Source organism: Dromiciops gliroides, chromosome 1 (genome assembly GCF_019393635.1).
Source record: "Dromiciops gliroides isolate mDroGli1 chromosome 1, mDroGli1.pri, whole genome shotgun sequence".
Lineage (NCBI taxonomy): Eukaryota > Metazoa > Chordata > Mammalia > Microbiotheria > Microbiotheriidae > Dromiciops > Dromiciops gliroides.
The window spans coordinates 278,233,053-278,248,465 of record NC_057861.1 but is presented as its reverse complement, the minus strand read 5'-3'; the positions used below and the strand labels follow the sequence as shown (position 1 = coordinate 278,248,465).

At 38.5% G+C, this 15,413-nt stretch overlaps 1 protein-coding gene across 1 annotated transcript in view; it reads left to right on the top strand.

Annotated features, from left to right (window-relative positions):
• ARFGEF1 (ADP ribosylation factor guanine nucleotide exchange factor 1) overlaps positions 1 to 15,413 on the top strand; it is a 171,509-nt gene that overhangs the window by 149,894 nt on the left and 6,202 nt on the right. Inside the window, exon 37 of the mRNA XM_044004861.1 lies at positions 14,149 to 14,287. Coding sequence (XP_043860796.1) covers positions 14,149 to 14,287 — 139 coding nt within the window. The remainder of the gene's footprint in view (positions 1 to 14,148; positions 14,288 to 15,413) is intronic.

The window sequence follows — 15,413 nt, the reverse complement described above, 5'->3', positions numbered from 1 at the left end:
CCCTCCTTATCCCCTTCCCCTCCTACCCTCCTGCATGTTAGATAGATTATTCTACCCAATTGAGTGTGTATGTTGTTTCCTCCTTGCGTCAACTCCGATGAAATTAAGGTCTTTGAGCCAATTCTGATGAATGTAAGGCTCATTCACTACCTTGTTCCTCCCCCATCTCTCCCTCCACTCCATAAGCCCTTTCCTGCTTCTTTCATGTGGGATTTCACCCCATTCTATCCCTCCCCTTCCCCATCACCCAGTACAATCCTCTCACCCATCAATTTTACCCAAAAGATGTCATCATGGGGGCAGCTAGGTGACACAGTGGACAAAGTACCCACCCTAGACCCAGGAGGACCCAAGCCCAGATCCAGCCTCAGACATAAGACCTTCACCCACTGCTTGACCCTGGGCATGTCACCCAACCCCAACCGCCACACCAAAAAAAAAAAATTATAAAAAATAAATGCTTTATAGATATCATCCCTTCATAATCAATTCCTCCCATGCCCTCTATCTAAATTTATTCCTGTCATCTACCCTGATACTGAAAAAGTTCTTATAAGTTAGACATCATTTTCCCATATAGGAATGTAAATAGTTTAACCTTTAACATCCCTCTTGATTTCTTTTTCCTGTTTATCTTTTTATGCTTCTCTAGGGTCTTGCATTTGAAAATTTTCTATTCCGGTCTTTTCATCGTGAATACCTTTTTCATTGAAGTCCTATTTTTTCCCCTGAATGATTATACACAGTTGCTGGGTAGGTGATTCTTGATCGTAATCCCAATTCCTTTGTCCTCTGGAATATCATATTCCATGCCCTCTAATCTTTTAATGTAGAAGCTGCTAGATCTTGTGCTATCCTGACTGTGACTCCACAGTACTTGAATAGTTTCTTTCTGGCTGCTTGCAATATTTTCTCCTTGACCTGGAAGCTCTGGAATTTGGCTGTAATTTTCCTGGAGGTTTTCATTTGGGGATATTTCAGGAGGTAATCAGTGGATTCTTTCAATTTCTATTTTACCTTCTGTTTCTAGAATATCAAAGCAATTTTCCCTGATAATCTCTTGGAAGATGATGTCAAAGCTCTTATTTTGATCATGCTTTTCAGGTAGTCCAATAATTTTCAAATGATCTCTACTGGATCTATTTTCTAGGTCAGCTGTTCTTTCAAGAAGATATTTCACATTGCCCTCTATTTTTTTATTCATTTGGATTTGTTTTATTGTGTCTTGGTTTCTCATAAAGTCACTAGCTCCCATTTGTTCAATCCTAATTCTTAGGCAGTTATTTTTTTCAGAGAGCTTTTCCATTTGACTTTTCAAGCTGTTGACTTTTTTTTTTCATGACTTTTCCTGCATCACTCTCATTTTTCTTTCCATTTTTTCTTTTACCTTTCTTACTTTCTCTTCAAAGTCCTTTTTAAGTGCCTCTATGCCCTGAGATCAATTCATATTTTTCTTGGAAGCTTTGGATGTAGGAGCCCTGACATTCCTATCCTCTTCTGAGGGTGTACCTCAATCTTCCTTGTCACTAAAGAAACTTTCTATAGGCTGCATCTTTCTTTTTTTTTTTAATGTATGAGGTATTTTATTTTTTCCATTACATGTAAAGATAGTTCTCAACTTTTGTTTATACATGCTTTACAATTTCAGATTTTTCTCCCTCCCACCCCTCCCTCCCCCCTCCCCTAGACAGCAGGTAATCTGATATAGGTTATATCTATATATCTCTATACATATACATATACATATAGATATATATATACACACACACATATATATACACATAATAACATTAATCCTATTTCTGCATTAATTCTGTTACAAGAGAAAGAATCAGAGCAGTGATGCAAAACCTCAAAATAGAAAGAAAAAAGAAAACCAACAGCACCCAAAACAAAAGAAATAATATGGTTCAATCAGCATCTATACTCCACAGTTCTTTCTTTCTTTTTTTTTTCTTGGATTTGGAGATCCTCTTCTATCATGAGTTCCCTGGAACTCTTCTGTACCATTGCATTGGTGAGAAGAATATAGTCCATCACAGTAGGTCAACACTCAATGTTGATGATACTGTGTACAATGTTCTTCTGGTTCTGCTCATCTCACTCATCATCAGGTCACGTAAGACCCTCCAGGTTTCTCTGAACTCCTCCTGCTCATCATTTCTCTAGTATTCCATTGTATTCATATACCACAACTTGTCCAGCCATTCCCCAATTGATGGGCACCCTCTCAACTTCCAATTCCTCGCTACCACGTAAAGAGCAGCTATAAATATTTTTGTATATGTGGGTCCCTTTCCCCCTTCCATGATTTCTTTGGGAAAAAGACCTAAAAGTGGGATTGCTGGGTCAAAGGGTATGCACAGCTTTATCGCCCTTTGGGCATAATTCCAAATTGCTCTCCAGAATGGTTGGATCAGCTCACAGCTCCACCAACAATGCATTAGTGTTCCAATTTTCCCACAGCCTCTCCAACATTTATTATCTTCCTTTTTTGTCATTTTAGCCAATCTGATAGGTGTCAGGTGGTACCTCAGAGTTGTTTTAATTTGCATCTCTCTAATCATTAGAGATTTAGAGCATTTTTTCATATGGGAATAGATAGCTTTGGTTTCTTCATCAGAAAACTGCTTGTTCATATCATTTGACCATTTCTCAATTGGGGAATGACTTGGATTCTTATAAATTTGATTTAATTCCCTATATATTTTAGAGATGAGGCCTTTATCAGAAACACTGGCCTCAAAAATTGTTTCCCAGCTTTCTGCCTCCCTTCCAATTTTGGATGCATTGCTTCTGTTTGTACAAAAATTTTTTAATTTAATGTAATCAAAATCATCCATTTTGCATTTTATAATATACTCTATCTCTTGTTTGGTCATAAACTGTTTTCCTTTCCAATGATCTGATAGGTAGACTATCCTTTCTCTCCTAATTTACCTATGGTATCACCTCTTATGTCTAAATCATGTATCCATTTTGACCTTATTTTAGTATAAGGTGTCAGATGTTGGTCTATGCCTAATTTCTGCCATACTATCTTCCAGTTTTCCCAGCAGTTTTTGTCAAATACTGAATTCCTATTCCAGAAGCTGGAGTCTTTGGGTTTATCAAACACTACATTACTAGTGTCATTTACTACTGCATTTCCTGAGCCTAGCCTATTCCATTGATCTACCACTCTATTTTTTAGCCAGTACCAGATAGTTTTGATGACTGCCGCTTTATAGTAAAGCTCCAGGTTTGGTACCGCTAACCCACCTTCCTGTGAATTTTTTTCATTATTTCCCTGGATATTCTTGATTTTTTGTTTTTCCAGATGAATTTTGTTATTATTTTTCTAGCTCTATAAAATAATTTTTAGGTAGTCTGATTGGTATGGCACTGAATAAGTAAATTAATTTAGGCAGTATTGTCATTTTTACTATATTAGCTCTGCCTATCCATGAGCAATTGATAATCTTTCCAATTATTTAGATCTGATTTGATTTGTTTGAAGAGTGTTTGGTAGTTGTGTTCATAGAGTTCCTGGGTTTGTCTTGGCAAGTAGACTCCCAAGTATTTTATATTACCTACCGTTACTTTAAATGGAATTTCTCTTTCTATCTCTTGCTGCTGGACTTTGTTGGTCATGTATAGAAATGCTGATGATTTATGTGGATTTATTTTATATCCTGCTACTTTGCTAAAGTTGTTAATTATTTCAAGTAGTTTTTGAGTTGATTCTCGAGGATTCCTTAAGTATACCATCATATCATCTGCAAAGAGTGATAGTTTTGTTTCCTCCTTGCCTATTCTAATTCCTTTAATTCCCTTCTCTTCTCTGATTGCTAAAGCTAACATTTCTAGAACAATATTAAATAATAGGGGTGATAATGGACATCCCTGTTTCACCCCTGATCTTATTGGGAAAGCCTCTAATTTATCTCCATTGCATATAATACTTGCTGATGGCTTTAGGTAGATACTGTTTATTATTCTAAGGAAAGCTCCCCCTATTCCTAAACTCTCTAGTGTTTTTATTAGGAATGGGTGCTGTACTTTGTCAAAAGCTTTCTCTGCATCTATTGAGATAATCATATGATTTTGGTTCGTTTTCTTATTGATGTGGTTGATTATGTTAATAGTTTTCCTAATGTTGAACCAGCCCTGCATTCCTCATATAAATCCCACCTGGTCATAGTGTATTATCCTGGTGATCACTTGCTGTAATCTCCTTGCTAATATCTTATTTAAGATTTTAGCATCAATATTCATTAAGGAGATTGGTCTATAATTTTCTTTCTCTGTTTTTTTGCTTTGCCTGGTTTTGGTATCACCACCATATTTGTGTCATAAAACGAATTTGGTAGAACTCCTTCTTCACCTATTTTTCCAAATAATTTGTATAATATTGGAATTAATTGTTCTTTAAATGTTTGGTAAAATTCACCCGTAAACCCATCTGGCCCTGGGGATTGTTTTCTTAGGGAGTTCATTATAGCTTGTTCAATTTCTTTTTCTAATATGGGTTTCTTTAAGGATTTTATTTCCTCTTCAGTTAACCTGGGCAGTTTGTATCTTTGTAAATATTCATCCATTTCATTTAGATTGTCAAATTTATTGGCATAGCAGTTGGGCAAAATATTTCCTTAATAATTTGCTTTAATTTCCACTTCATTGGTGGTAACATCACCCTTTTCATTTTTGATACTGGTAATTTGTTTTTCTTCTTTCTTTTTTTAATCAAATTAACCAATATTTTATCTATTTATTGGTTTTTTTCATAAAAACCAGCTCTTAGTTTTATTGATTAATTCTATAGTTTTTTTGCTTTCAATCTTATTAATTTCTCCTTTAATTTTCAGGATCTCTAATTTAGTGTCTAATTGGGGATTTCTAATTTGTTCTTTTTCTAACTTTTTAAGTTGCATGCCCAATTCATTAATCTCCTCTTTCTCTTTTTATTCATGTAAGCATTTAGAGCTATAAATTTTCCCCTAAGCACTGCTTTGGCTGCATCCCATAGATTTTGGTATGTTTGTCTCATTATTGTCATTCTCTTGGATAAAGTATTGATTGTTTCTATGATTTCTTGTTTGGCCCATTCATTCTTAGAATGAAATTATTTAGTTTCCAATTGATTTTCATTCTACTTTTCCCTGGCTCTTTCTTACATGTAATTTTTATTGCATCATGATCTGAGAAGGATGCATTTACTATTTCTGCCTTTCTACATTTGACTATGATGTTTTTGTGCCCTAATACATGGTCAATTTTTGAAAATGTGCCATGTACTGCTGAGAAAAAGGTATATTCCTTTCTATCCCCATTCAATTTTCTCCAGACATCTATCATGTCTAACTTTTCTAGTAATCTATTCACCTCTTTCACTTCTTTCTTATTTATTTTTTGGCTAGATTTATCTAATTCTTAGAGGGGGAGATTCAGATCCCCCACTAGTATAGTATTAATATCTAATTCCTCTTGTAACTCATTTAACTTCTCCTCTAAGAACTTGGATGCTATACCACTTGGCGCATACATATTTAATATTGATATTACTTCATTATCTATAGTACCTTTAAGTAAGATGTAATTTCCTTCCTTATCTCTTTTAATGAGATCTATTTTTGCCTGCACTTTGTCTGAGATAAGGATTGCTACCCCTGCCTTTTTTACTTTAGCTGAGGCATAATATATTCTGCTCCAGCCTTTTACCTTTACTCTGTGTGTATCTCCTCTGCTTCAAATGTGTTTCTTGTAAACAGCATATTGTAGGGTTCTGGTTTTTAATCCACTCTGCAATTCGCTTTCCGTTTTATAGCAGAGTTCATCCCATTCACATTCACAGTTATTATTACTGACTGTCTATTCCCCTCCATTCTATTTACCCCCTTTGTACTTTTCCCCCCTTCTTTCACCCTATTCCTCCTCACCGACGTTTTACTTCTTACCCCTGCCTCCCCCGATCTGCCCTCCCTTTTTATCACCCCCCTCTCTTTTCTTTTACCCTTTCTCCCTTGCTTTTGTCCTCCTTCTATCAGTCCCCCCCTTTCCCCTTCCCCTTTTGGTTTCCCTAAGAAGGAGTTGTTTCTTATCCAATGAACGTATAGTTATTCCCTCTTTGAATCAAATCTAATGAGAATAGGGTTGAAACCAATGTTCACCTCCTCCGGTCCTTGCCCTCTATTGTAATAGGTTTTTTTTTTCACCTCTTCATATTGATATAATTCATCCCATTCCACCTCCCCATAGACTCCCTTTTTAAACCCCTTAAAAAATTTTTTTTTGTATCATCATATCAAAAGACAATTTATATTTATACCCTCTATATAAAGTCCTTCTCTCTGCCCAAATTACATTTACAGTTCTTAAGAGTTATGAGTATTACTCCTGTTAGAGATATAAACAGTTTTTTTAACCTAATAGGGTAACTTTTTTTTTCCCCTCTGTTTACCTTTTTAAACTTCTCTTGAGTCTTGTACGTTGAGATCAAATTTTCTATTCAGTTCTGGTCTTTTCACCAGGAAAGATTGAAAGTCCCAAATGTCATTAAATGTCCACTTTTCCCCTGAAAGAAAAGGCACATTTTTGCTGGGTAATAGATTATCGGCTGCAATCCAAGCTCCTTTGCTTTCCGGAATATCATATCCAAGCCTTGTGGTCCTTTAATGTTGAAGCTGCCAGGTCCTGAGCAATCCTGACTGTGGCTCCATGATATTTAAATTGCTTCTTTCTGGCTGCTTGGAGTATTTTCTCTTCGCCGATAATTCTGGAATTTGGCTACAATATTCCTTGGAGTTTTCCTTTTGGGGTCTCTTTCAGGAGGTGATCGGTGGATTTCTTTCAATGATGATTTTATCCTCTGAATCTATGATATCAGGGCAGTTCTCCTTAATAATTTCCTGGAATATGTGTCTAGATTCTTTTCTGGTCATGGCTTTCAGGCAGTCAATGATTCTCAAATTGTCTCTCCTCGATCTGTTTTCCAGATCAGTTGTCTTTCCAATGAGGTATTTCACATTTTCTTCTATTTTTTCATTTTTTGATTCTGCTTGACTGATTCCTGGTGTCTCATGGATTCTTTATCTTCAACCGTCCCACTTTAATTTTTTAAGGCATTGTTTTCTTCAGTGAGATTATGCACCTTTTTTCCATTTGGCCAAGTGAATTTTTTAAGGTATTGTTTTCTTCAGTGAGATTAGCACCTTTTTTTCCATTTGGCCATAATGAATTTTTTAAGGCTTTGTTTTCTTCAGCTTCCTTTTCTAAGCTGCTGGTTCTTTTTTCATAGTTTTTTTTGTTTTGCTTTCATTTCTCTCCCCATTTTTTCTTCTACCTCTTGCAATTGACTTTTAAAATCCTTTTTGAGCTCTTCCAGGAAGGCTTTTTGTTCTTGTGACCAATTCACCTTCCCTTGTGAGGCTTCAGATGTAGCCAATTTGAGGCTATTGTCCTCATCTGAGTTTGTGTTGGCTTCTTCCCTATTGATACAGAAGCTCTCAATGGAGAGGGCTCTTTTTTGCTTCTTACTCATTATTGCAGCCTATTTATTTATTCTTTTAAGTTGAGGTCTGCTCTGGGGGCACCAGGGTCCCTGTTTTGGGCTTCTTGTGCAGGTGTATAGGTGCTGTGTGACCGGGCTTTTACTCTGAGGCCTTTATGGTGTGTGGAGATCCCCCGCCCTGCACTTCCTGTCTGATTGTGCTCGGCCAGCCAGGCGCCAGACCCCGGCGTCTGATCCCGCCGTTCGTGGCCCTCTCGGCCGGTGCAGGTAGGTTTTTCCACTGTCCTTCTTGGCCACCAGATTTTTGAACCAGGTTCCGGGAGCCTCAGTTGTTCGGCTGTGGCCCGCAGCTCCTGCTGACTTGCCCTGACCCCCTCGGCGCTGGGTTGCTGCCCTGCGCTGGGCCTCCCTTTTGCCCGAGTCAGACCAACCTTTTCCTGAAGTCTTCTAAATTATCTCTGGTTGGAGGACTGTGTCTCTCTGTCTCTTTGCAGGTTCTGTAGTTTCAGAATCCGTCCAGAGGCTTGATTTAATGTTCGTTTTGAGGGAACAGAAGGAGAGCTCAGGCAGCTTGCTGCTTCCTCTCAGCCATCTTGGCTCCGCCCCCCTGCATCTTTCTTTGTCTGCTCATCTTGCTCATCTTTTACTTGACTTTACTCCTTCTTAAAGTAGGGCTTCCAGGATGCACTGTCCCAAGCTTCAGGGGGTCCCAGGTGATACGGTTTAAGGAGAGGCACATTCTGCACTTGCCTGGACTGTGCTCTGGTCTGAAAATAAGCCAGGCTTACTTGCTTTTCAACCAGAAAACAAAATTTTTGTTTTGCTAGGTTGATAGCTTTGACAAGCCTGTACCCCTCAACACCACTCAAGGCTTCTTCCTAGTTCCTGGCAGGGGTAAAACAACTGAATTCCACCTCAGAGCCATCAAAGACCCCTGTAATCTCCCCCCGGAAAACCACTCTGCCCTCTCACCAGACCATGAGCTTAGTTCCAGAAGACACTGGTGCTGCAGCTGATTCAGAGGCTCCAGAGGTCTCTTTCTCTGGTGCAGCCTGCCTGGGGCTGGATCTCTGTCAGCTTGACCTCAGGGTTGGGTTCCACTCCCACCCCAGCATAGCAGACCCTTCCTGCCCACCTTCTAAGATGTCTTTGGCTGGAAAATAATCTCACCCCATCCTTTTGTGGGTTCTGCTGCTCCAGGTATTGTCTTATGGCATTATTTGAAGGGATTTTGGGGAGAGCTCTGAGGAGTCACTGACTGTCCTTTTTATGTTCTAAGGTTCCTCCCAGCTTTGAACTTTTATGTTCTGCATATGCCACTTCTTATATGCAGTTCTTTATTGGTAATTAAGCTACAGCCTGATTGTGCCCACCATGCTTCTTCCCTTTTTCTTTAGTTTTCCAGAGATTACCAGCCAACTAGTCACTGAGTCAATAAACATTAAGGACCTACTATGTGCCAGGCACTGTGCTAAGCACTGGGGGGACAAAGAAAGGTAAATGACGATCCCAGCCCTCCAGGAACTCACAATCTAATGGGAACAACTATATACAAACAAGCTGCATTCAGGATAAATGTGAGATAACCACCATGAGGAAGGCTCCAGAATTCATGGGGATCAGGCAAGGCTCCTTGTGGAAGGTAGGATTTTAGCTGGGTGGGAGTTGAGGGAAGGCAGGGAAGCCAGAGATTGGGACGAGGAAGGGGAGCATTCCAGGCACAGGGCAGCCAGTGACAGTGTCCAGTCAGGAGACAGAGTATCTTGTTCTAGTAACAACAAGGAAATTAGTGTCACTGGATTGAAGAATACATGGGGTTGGAGGAGTTGGGAGAGGTGTGCATGGAAGTGTAAGAAGAGGGGGAAGGTTAAGGGAGACCAGGTTACAAAGAACTTTCCACACAGCATCCTTGGGAGAATGTCAGTGATAAATGCAGACTATCAATAGGCCCACCCTGTAGCAAGAACCAGAAACAAAGAAAGTGCTCAGACATCGGTGGCACTCAATGTTGTAGAATGTGTTATGTAATAAGAAATGAAGGATGTAAGGAATCCTGAGAAACCTGGCAAAGTTTGTATGAACTCGTGCAGAGTGAAATAAGGGGAACCAAAAGAACAGTGCACACGCTCACCTACAGCAGTATGAATGAAAAGATCGACGAGACACTTCTCAGGAATTGAAAAACCAATAAAAGCCCTGAGGAAGCAGTAATAGAACATGCCTCCCTTCCTCATGCTAGAGTTGAAGGGCTGCTAGGGCAGAATGTTATGTATTCTGGCAAATGTTGTTACTCTATCAGGCATTTTTGCTTTTTAAAATTTTTTTTAAATGAAGGATAATTCAATATGGAGGATTCTTCTCCCCCAAGTAAACTTGATATAAAGAGAAAAAACATTAGTAATATATATTTTTTAAAACAAGATTTTCCCATATTGATAAGAAATAGGTGTTTTACAAACAAAACTCCCCATTAGAGGAAAATCATATTTTGTTTTTTAAAATGCTATCTTGATGTCTTATATTTTTACATTAAAGCCATTTGAGAGGTAAAGAACACTCTTCCTTCCAGATTGATCCCGCACCTTGTTTAAAAAAAAACTATTTAACAAAATATCTGAAAGTCTCTTACATTTCTATTGTGAAGAATGAGCTAACATTTCGTTCTCTCTTCAGTATTTTACTGGTTTTGATTGTTTCGTGTTGCATATCTTTCCATATTTCTCTGAGTTCTCATATTATTCAGTCATTGCTATACAGTAATTACATTCATAGGCCATAGTTTTCCCAGCTCTTCACCAGTTATTGAGAATGCCCTTTATTTCATTCCTGAATAGTCACATCAGAAGCACTGTACAGTTTCCCAGAGGCAAGCTCTGGCATGCTTTCTTTCTCTCCGGTTTTGGATTAGTTTGTTGTCTTATCTACAGATATATTTTTTTTTTTTAGTAAGGCAATTGGGGTTAAGTGACTTGCCCAGGGTCACACAGCTAGTAAGTGTTAAAGTGTCTGAGGCCGGATTTGAACTCAGGTCCTCCTGAATCCAGGGCCGGTGTTCTATCCACTGTGCCATCTAGCTGCCCCCAGATATGTCTTTCCTGTATATATATATATATATCGTAATAGTCCAGCTCTATATTCCATGCTGAAATGTTCTCCCTCTTGCTCTTTGCCTCGTGATTTTCCTGGCTTCAAGTCCCGGCTAAAATCTCACTTTCAACAGGAAACATTTAATTCTAGTGCCATGAGATGCCTGTCTCATTATTCCAGCAGCTGAGACTAGTTAAGGAGCTATGTTCTTTTATCTGTGAATTCTCCTTCATGTTGCCACAGTGTGGTGGGCAAAAACCTAAAAGCCACATGTCCAAAGGGCATTGGTGTCTATCACTATTTTAATAATGTAATTTTGACTACTGGATGAAGTCATGGCAGAAGAGGCCCAAGGTCTGATGATTGCTTATAAGAGAGACAGGTACTGGCCGGACAGCCCTAAGAAAAATCAAGGTCCAGTCTGCTCACTTAAATTTGGGGAAGTACACAGGATGGAGACAGCTCAATGGTTCTGGATGAAGTTCAAATAAGGTAGTGACACTTGCTTTCCCCATAGTATACAGAGGAAGCTCAGAGTCTTATTGGATTCGTCTGGTTCTAGAGAATCCATATTCTCCACCTTGATATTAAAGGCTCTTGTTTACTGAGACATTCATTTGGTTTTTAGAGTGGGACCTAGAATAGACTATAGCTCTGTAAGACCTAAAATAGCTTGTCCAGAAGTTTTTCCCACTGAATTCTTATGCTTCTGTAGGGTCTGTGTTTTTTAATGTCTTATGTCCATAAGGACAGGACATGGTTAAGTGGAGTTGAATGCAGAAGTAGAGATTAGAGTGGCATATTACTTTAATGTAATGAGGAATTATGTCCTTTTTAGTATTATCAACAAAGCTATTTTTATTGCCTTTTATGGTTCTTGGAGGATTTATTGTGTTCTAATCCCAAACCTGGGATGGTCTGATAGAGAAAACATAGCCAGAATAGGAGATATTAACTTTCACACTGAATAAAGTGATCCAAAATATTTTCATAAGTTAAAACATTGGGTTGAATCTAATTAGGTGAAATTTAATATGGATGAATATATAATTCTTACAGTTGGGTTAAAAAATGGATTTCACAAGCATAAGATAAGAGCTTAGAAAACAATTATTTTGAAAAAAGATAACGTAGATTTTAGTGAACTGAGCATCAGCAGTATGATGTGACAACTGTTGGGAAAATTTCTAAGTCTAATGAAGAAAAGAAACGGCGAAGTCTCCAAGCCGTAAAAAATAGTTTTATTGAGAGAGGGCCTATCTCACAATAAAGCCAGTCTCCGGCAGGGGTGAACCTGCAAAGCCCCCAAGCAGAGCCAGAGACTGGCTTTTATACCCCTACAAGGCTTAAAAGTATTTATACACTATTTTTAGACAAACCCCTCCCATTGTATAATATAAATGATACATAAAAGAGAAATTGAGACATAGTTGTCATGATCAAGGTCGTGCACATGGTTCATAGGGACAGAAATATGGGCAAAGTTTTGCTCGGCAGACAGCCAATTCGGGGATTAGGTCAAGTTTGTCACCTAAAAGGGATTATGTTTAGGGTTCTCAATGCTGATTGGCTCCTTCAGCTTAGAAGATACTATTTTTAGTGTTGTGGTTAATCACATTGCACCTTGGTTGAACATGTAACCATGATGGAGAGGGACATCAATTATGAGACAAGTTTACAAGAAAGTAACTAATGAATATTTAGAATACATCAAGAATAAGTTACATAATGTCTATGCTCTGTGCTGTGATTGCTACCACAACTAAATTACTTAGGGGCCGCTAGGTGGCACACTGGATATGGCACTGGCCCTGGATTCAGGAGGACCTGAGTTCAAAACTGGCCTCGGACACTTGACACTTACTAACTGTGTGACCCTGGGCAAGTCACTTAACCCTCATTGCCCCGCAAACAAAATAAAAACAATTAAATTACTTATATCTAAGGGTTAGGGAAAATCTCACACAACCAAAAAAAGGAACTCAGTCTTGGGCTATGATAAAGGAGGCACAGCAGCATGAATAAGGAGGTAACATTATCTGTATCTTGCTGTGATTTTTATTAGAGTATTGTATTCAGTTTGGGGTGTCATAATTTAAGAGAGATATGGCTAATTTGTGAAAGGCCTCCTGCTCATTCCCTATGTAGACCGGGCTAGGAAGGGGTAATGTTTCGCCTAGAGAAGAGGAGGTTCAGGCTGTATGTAATAGTCATCTTCAGTTATTTAAGGGCTAGCATGTGGAAGGGGGATTAGACTTGTTCCCACTGGTCACAGAGGACAGAACCAGGAGCTGTGGGATGTTACAGAGAGGTAGATGTAGAAGTTAATGTGAGGATAGACTTCTTAACAAGAGTTATGCCAAAATGGAATGGCTTAACTCAGGAGGCATTGGTTCCTGCTAATTTGAAGGCAAGGCTGAATGCTAATTTGTTGGGTATCTCATATCAAGCAGCCGAAAACAGTTCAAGTATCAGGGAACCAAAGTCAGGATCACACGAAACTTAGCACCTACCACTGTAAGGGAGATGAGGCCTTGCGGTTACTACTGTTCTAACAGACAGAAGGTAAATGCTTACAACCCAGAATAATTTACCCTGCAAAAACTGAATATGATACTACAGGGCAAAAAAAGGATCTTCAATGAAATAGAGAACCTTAAAGCATTTGTGAAGAAAAAACTAGAGCTGAGAAGTTTTGTGATGCTAACACAAGAGTCAAGAGAAAAACTAGAATGAGAAATATATTTGAGCATTTGGAGAGGGCTATATCATGATAAAGTACTTACATTCTAATTAGAGAAAAAACAAAGTGTTCCTTTCTAAATCCCATCATCTTCATATGGTCATTAAGAGAAAACAGTTAAGACAGAGGGTGATTTTTGTTCTGTTGTGATGGTCTTAAGGGGAAAAAAGAAGGGAGTAAGGGAATGTACTAGGAAGGAATGGGAAAGAACTTACTATCTAATATAATCAAGGTATGAGAAGTGAGTATATAAAGAGGAAGGGGGCAGGGGAAATGGGATTGTTCATCTGAACAAGCTGAAGATTAAACACACTTAGACACATGTGCACATACACAACATACCCACAAGAATTTGGTATAGAAATACCTTCAGCTCAACAGTGAAATCGAAAAGGACATGTTGGGGGGCTAATTGTCTTTTTTTTTTTTTTTTTGGCGGGGCAATGGGGGTTAAGTGACTTGCCCAGGGTCACACAGCTAGTAAGTGTCAAGTGTCTGAGGCCGGATTTGAACTCGGGTCCTCCTGAATCCAGGGCCAGTGCTTTATCCACTGTGCCACCTAGCCGCCCCTGCTAATTGTCTTTTAAAAAATGGTTTGAGGGACAGCTAGGTGCCTGCCTGCAGGAGACAGCTCCCTCCCATAGCTCTCTACTGCTCTCACTGCAGCTGGTCATTTGGCTGAAAGCCACTTGTGCCTGTCTATTCTCCAGTCTCCAAATTTGCTAGGCCTAAAATCGCTCTCTGCTTTGAAATGGACCTATAGAAACAAGTGAATGAAAATCTTTCTGTTAAAGTCAGTTGATACTTGACAGTCTTTCCTTTCCTGCAGGTTTCAAAGGGAAATCTAAGCCCAATCTCCTCAAACAAGAGACTAGTAGTCTAGCATGTGGGTTACGAATCCTTTTCCGCATGTACATGGATGAGAGCCGAACCAGCGCATGGGAAGAAGTCCAGCAGAGACTCTTAAAGTAAGATACTGATAGTAATTATGACTCTTCTAATTTCCTTAGAATTATAGCAAACATAAAAATCACTTTAAAATATCCGGTGATTATTTTTTATACTAATTTTTTCTCCTCCTCCATCTATTTGTACAAGGAATAGGCTTAGTTGATGAAAACCTGCCTCTAACATGCATTTATGAAAAATGTTTAATTATTTCACTGCTTATCTTCAATAAGACTGTTAAAAGTCTTTACTCAAAAATTTAAATTCAGATCAAATGTGAAAATTTTTATCTTAAAACAATGTTCATAGCATTGGTTTTGGTGTTTATTTGTAGATAGAATGCCTGTTATTTAAATAAACCAAAGGAAATAGAAGATTTTAAAGTTAAGAAACCCCCAGTGAGTTCACTCAAAAGTTGCTTAATGAATTGCAATAACTCTGCATTACAGACTTTTCACTGTTTTTCATCTTGAATTGAAAAATTTGTAAGTTTAGGACTGACCCAATTATAGTAAGCACTTCAGGGTGAATTAGTGCTATTTCTCTAGGTTCCTGTATGGTTTTTTCCTTAAATTAAAAAGAGAATTGATTAGGTTCTCTTAACTAGTTAAACTCATCCGTGTGGCAACAGATGTCTCTCAGAATGAATGATCTTATGGTAAATCAGTGTCCAGGATAAGAAAAATGTACCTATCCAAATGAGATTTATCGAAGGATGCTCTTTACAGCCAGAAGTTGGGAGGCATAGAAGAGGGGTGGCGTGCTGCAAGTCTTTATCCAGCATAAATTTGATTAGCAAGAGGAATAGCAATTCCAAAAATAGCCTCTCCATTTTCTTCTTGTGTATAGGAAAGGTCTCATCTCTGATGTGGTGGGGACTTGCCCTTATTTTTCCTTGGTTAAATGGGCATGAGGGATAGGATTATAATGTTCATTTGTCCTATTCCTGCTCAGGGTTCATTATCTGTAATCCTGGGTGATAATGGGCCTTTTGGGGCCCAGAGGGACACTTCTGGATTTATGATTTTGGAGATAGGAAATCTTCTTCGCCAGATAAAGGGCTATAATGCAAAAAATAATTAAACACAATTAAAACTATATAGGCATGCAAATAATCAATGGTATGGACACAGGTATTTAAAACAA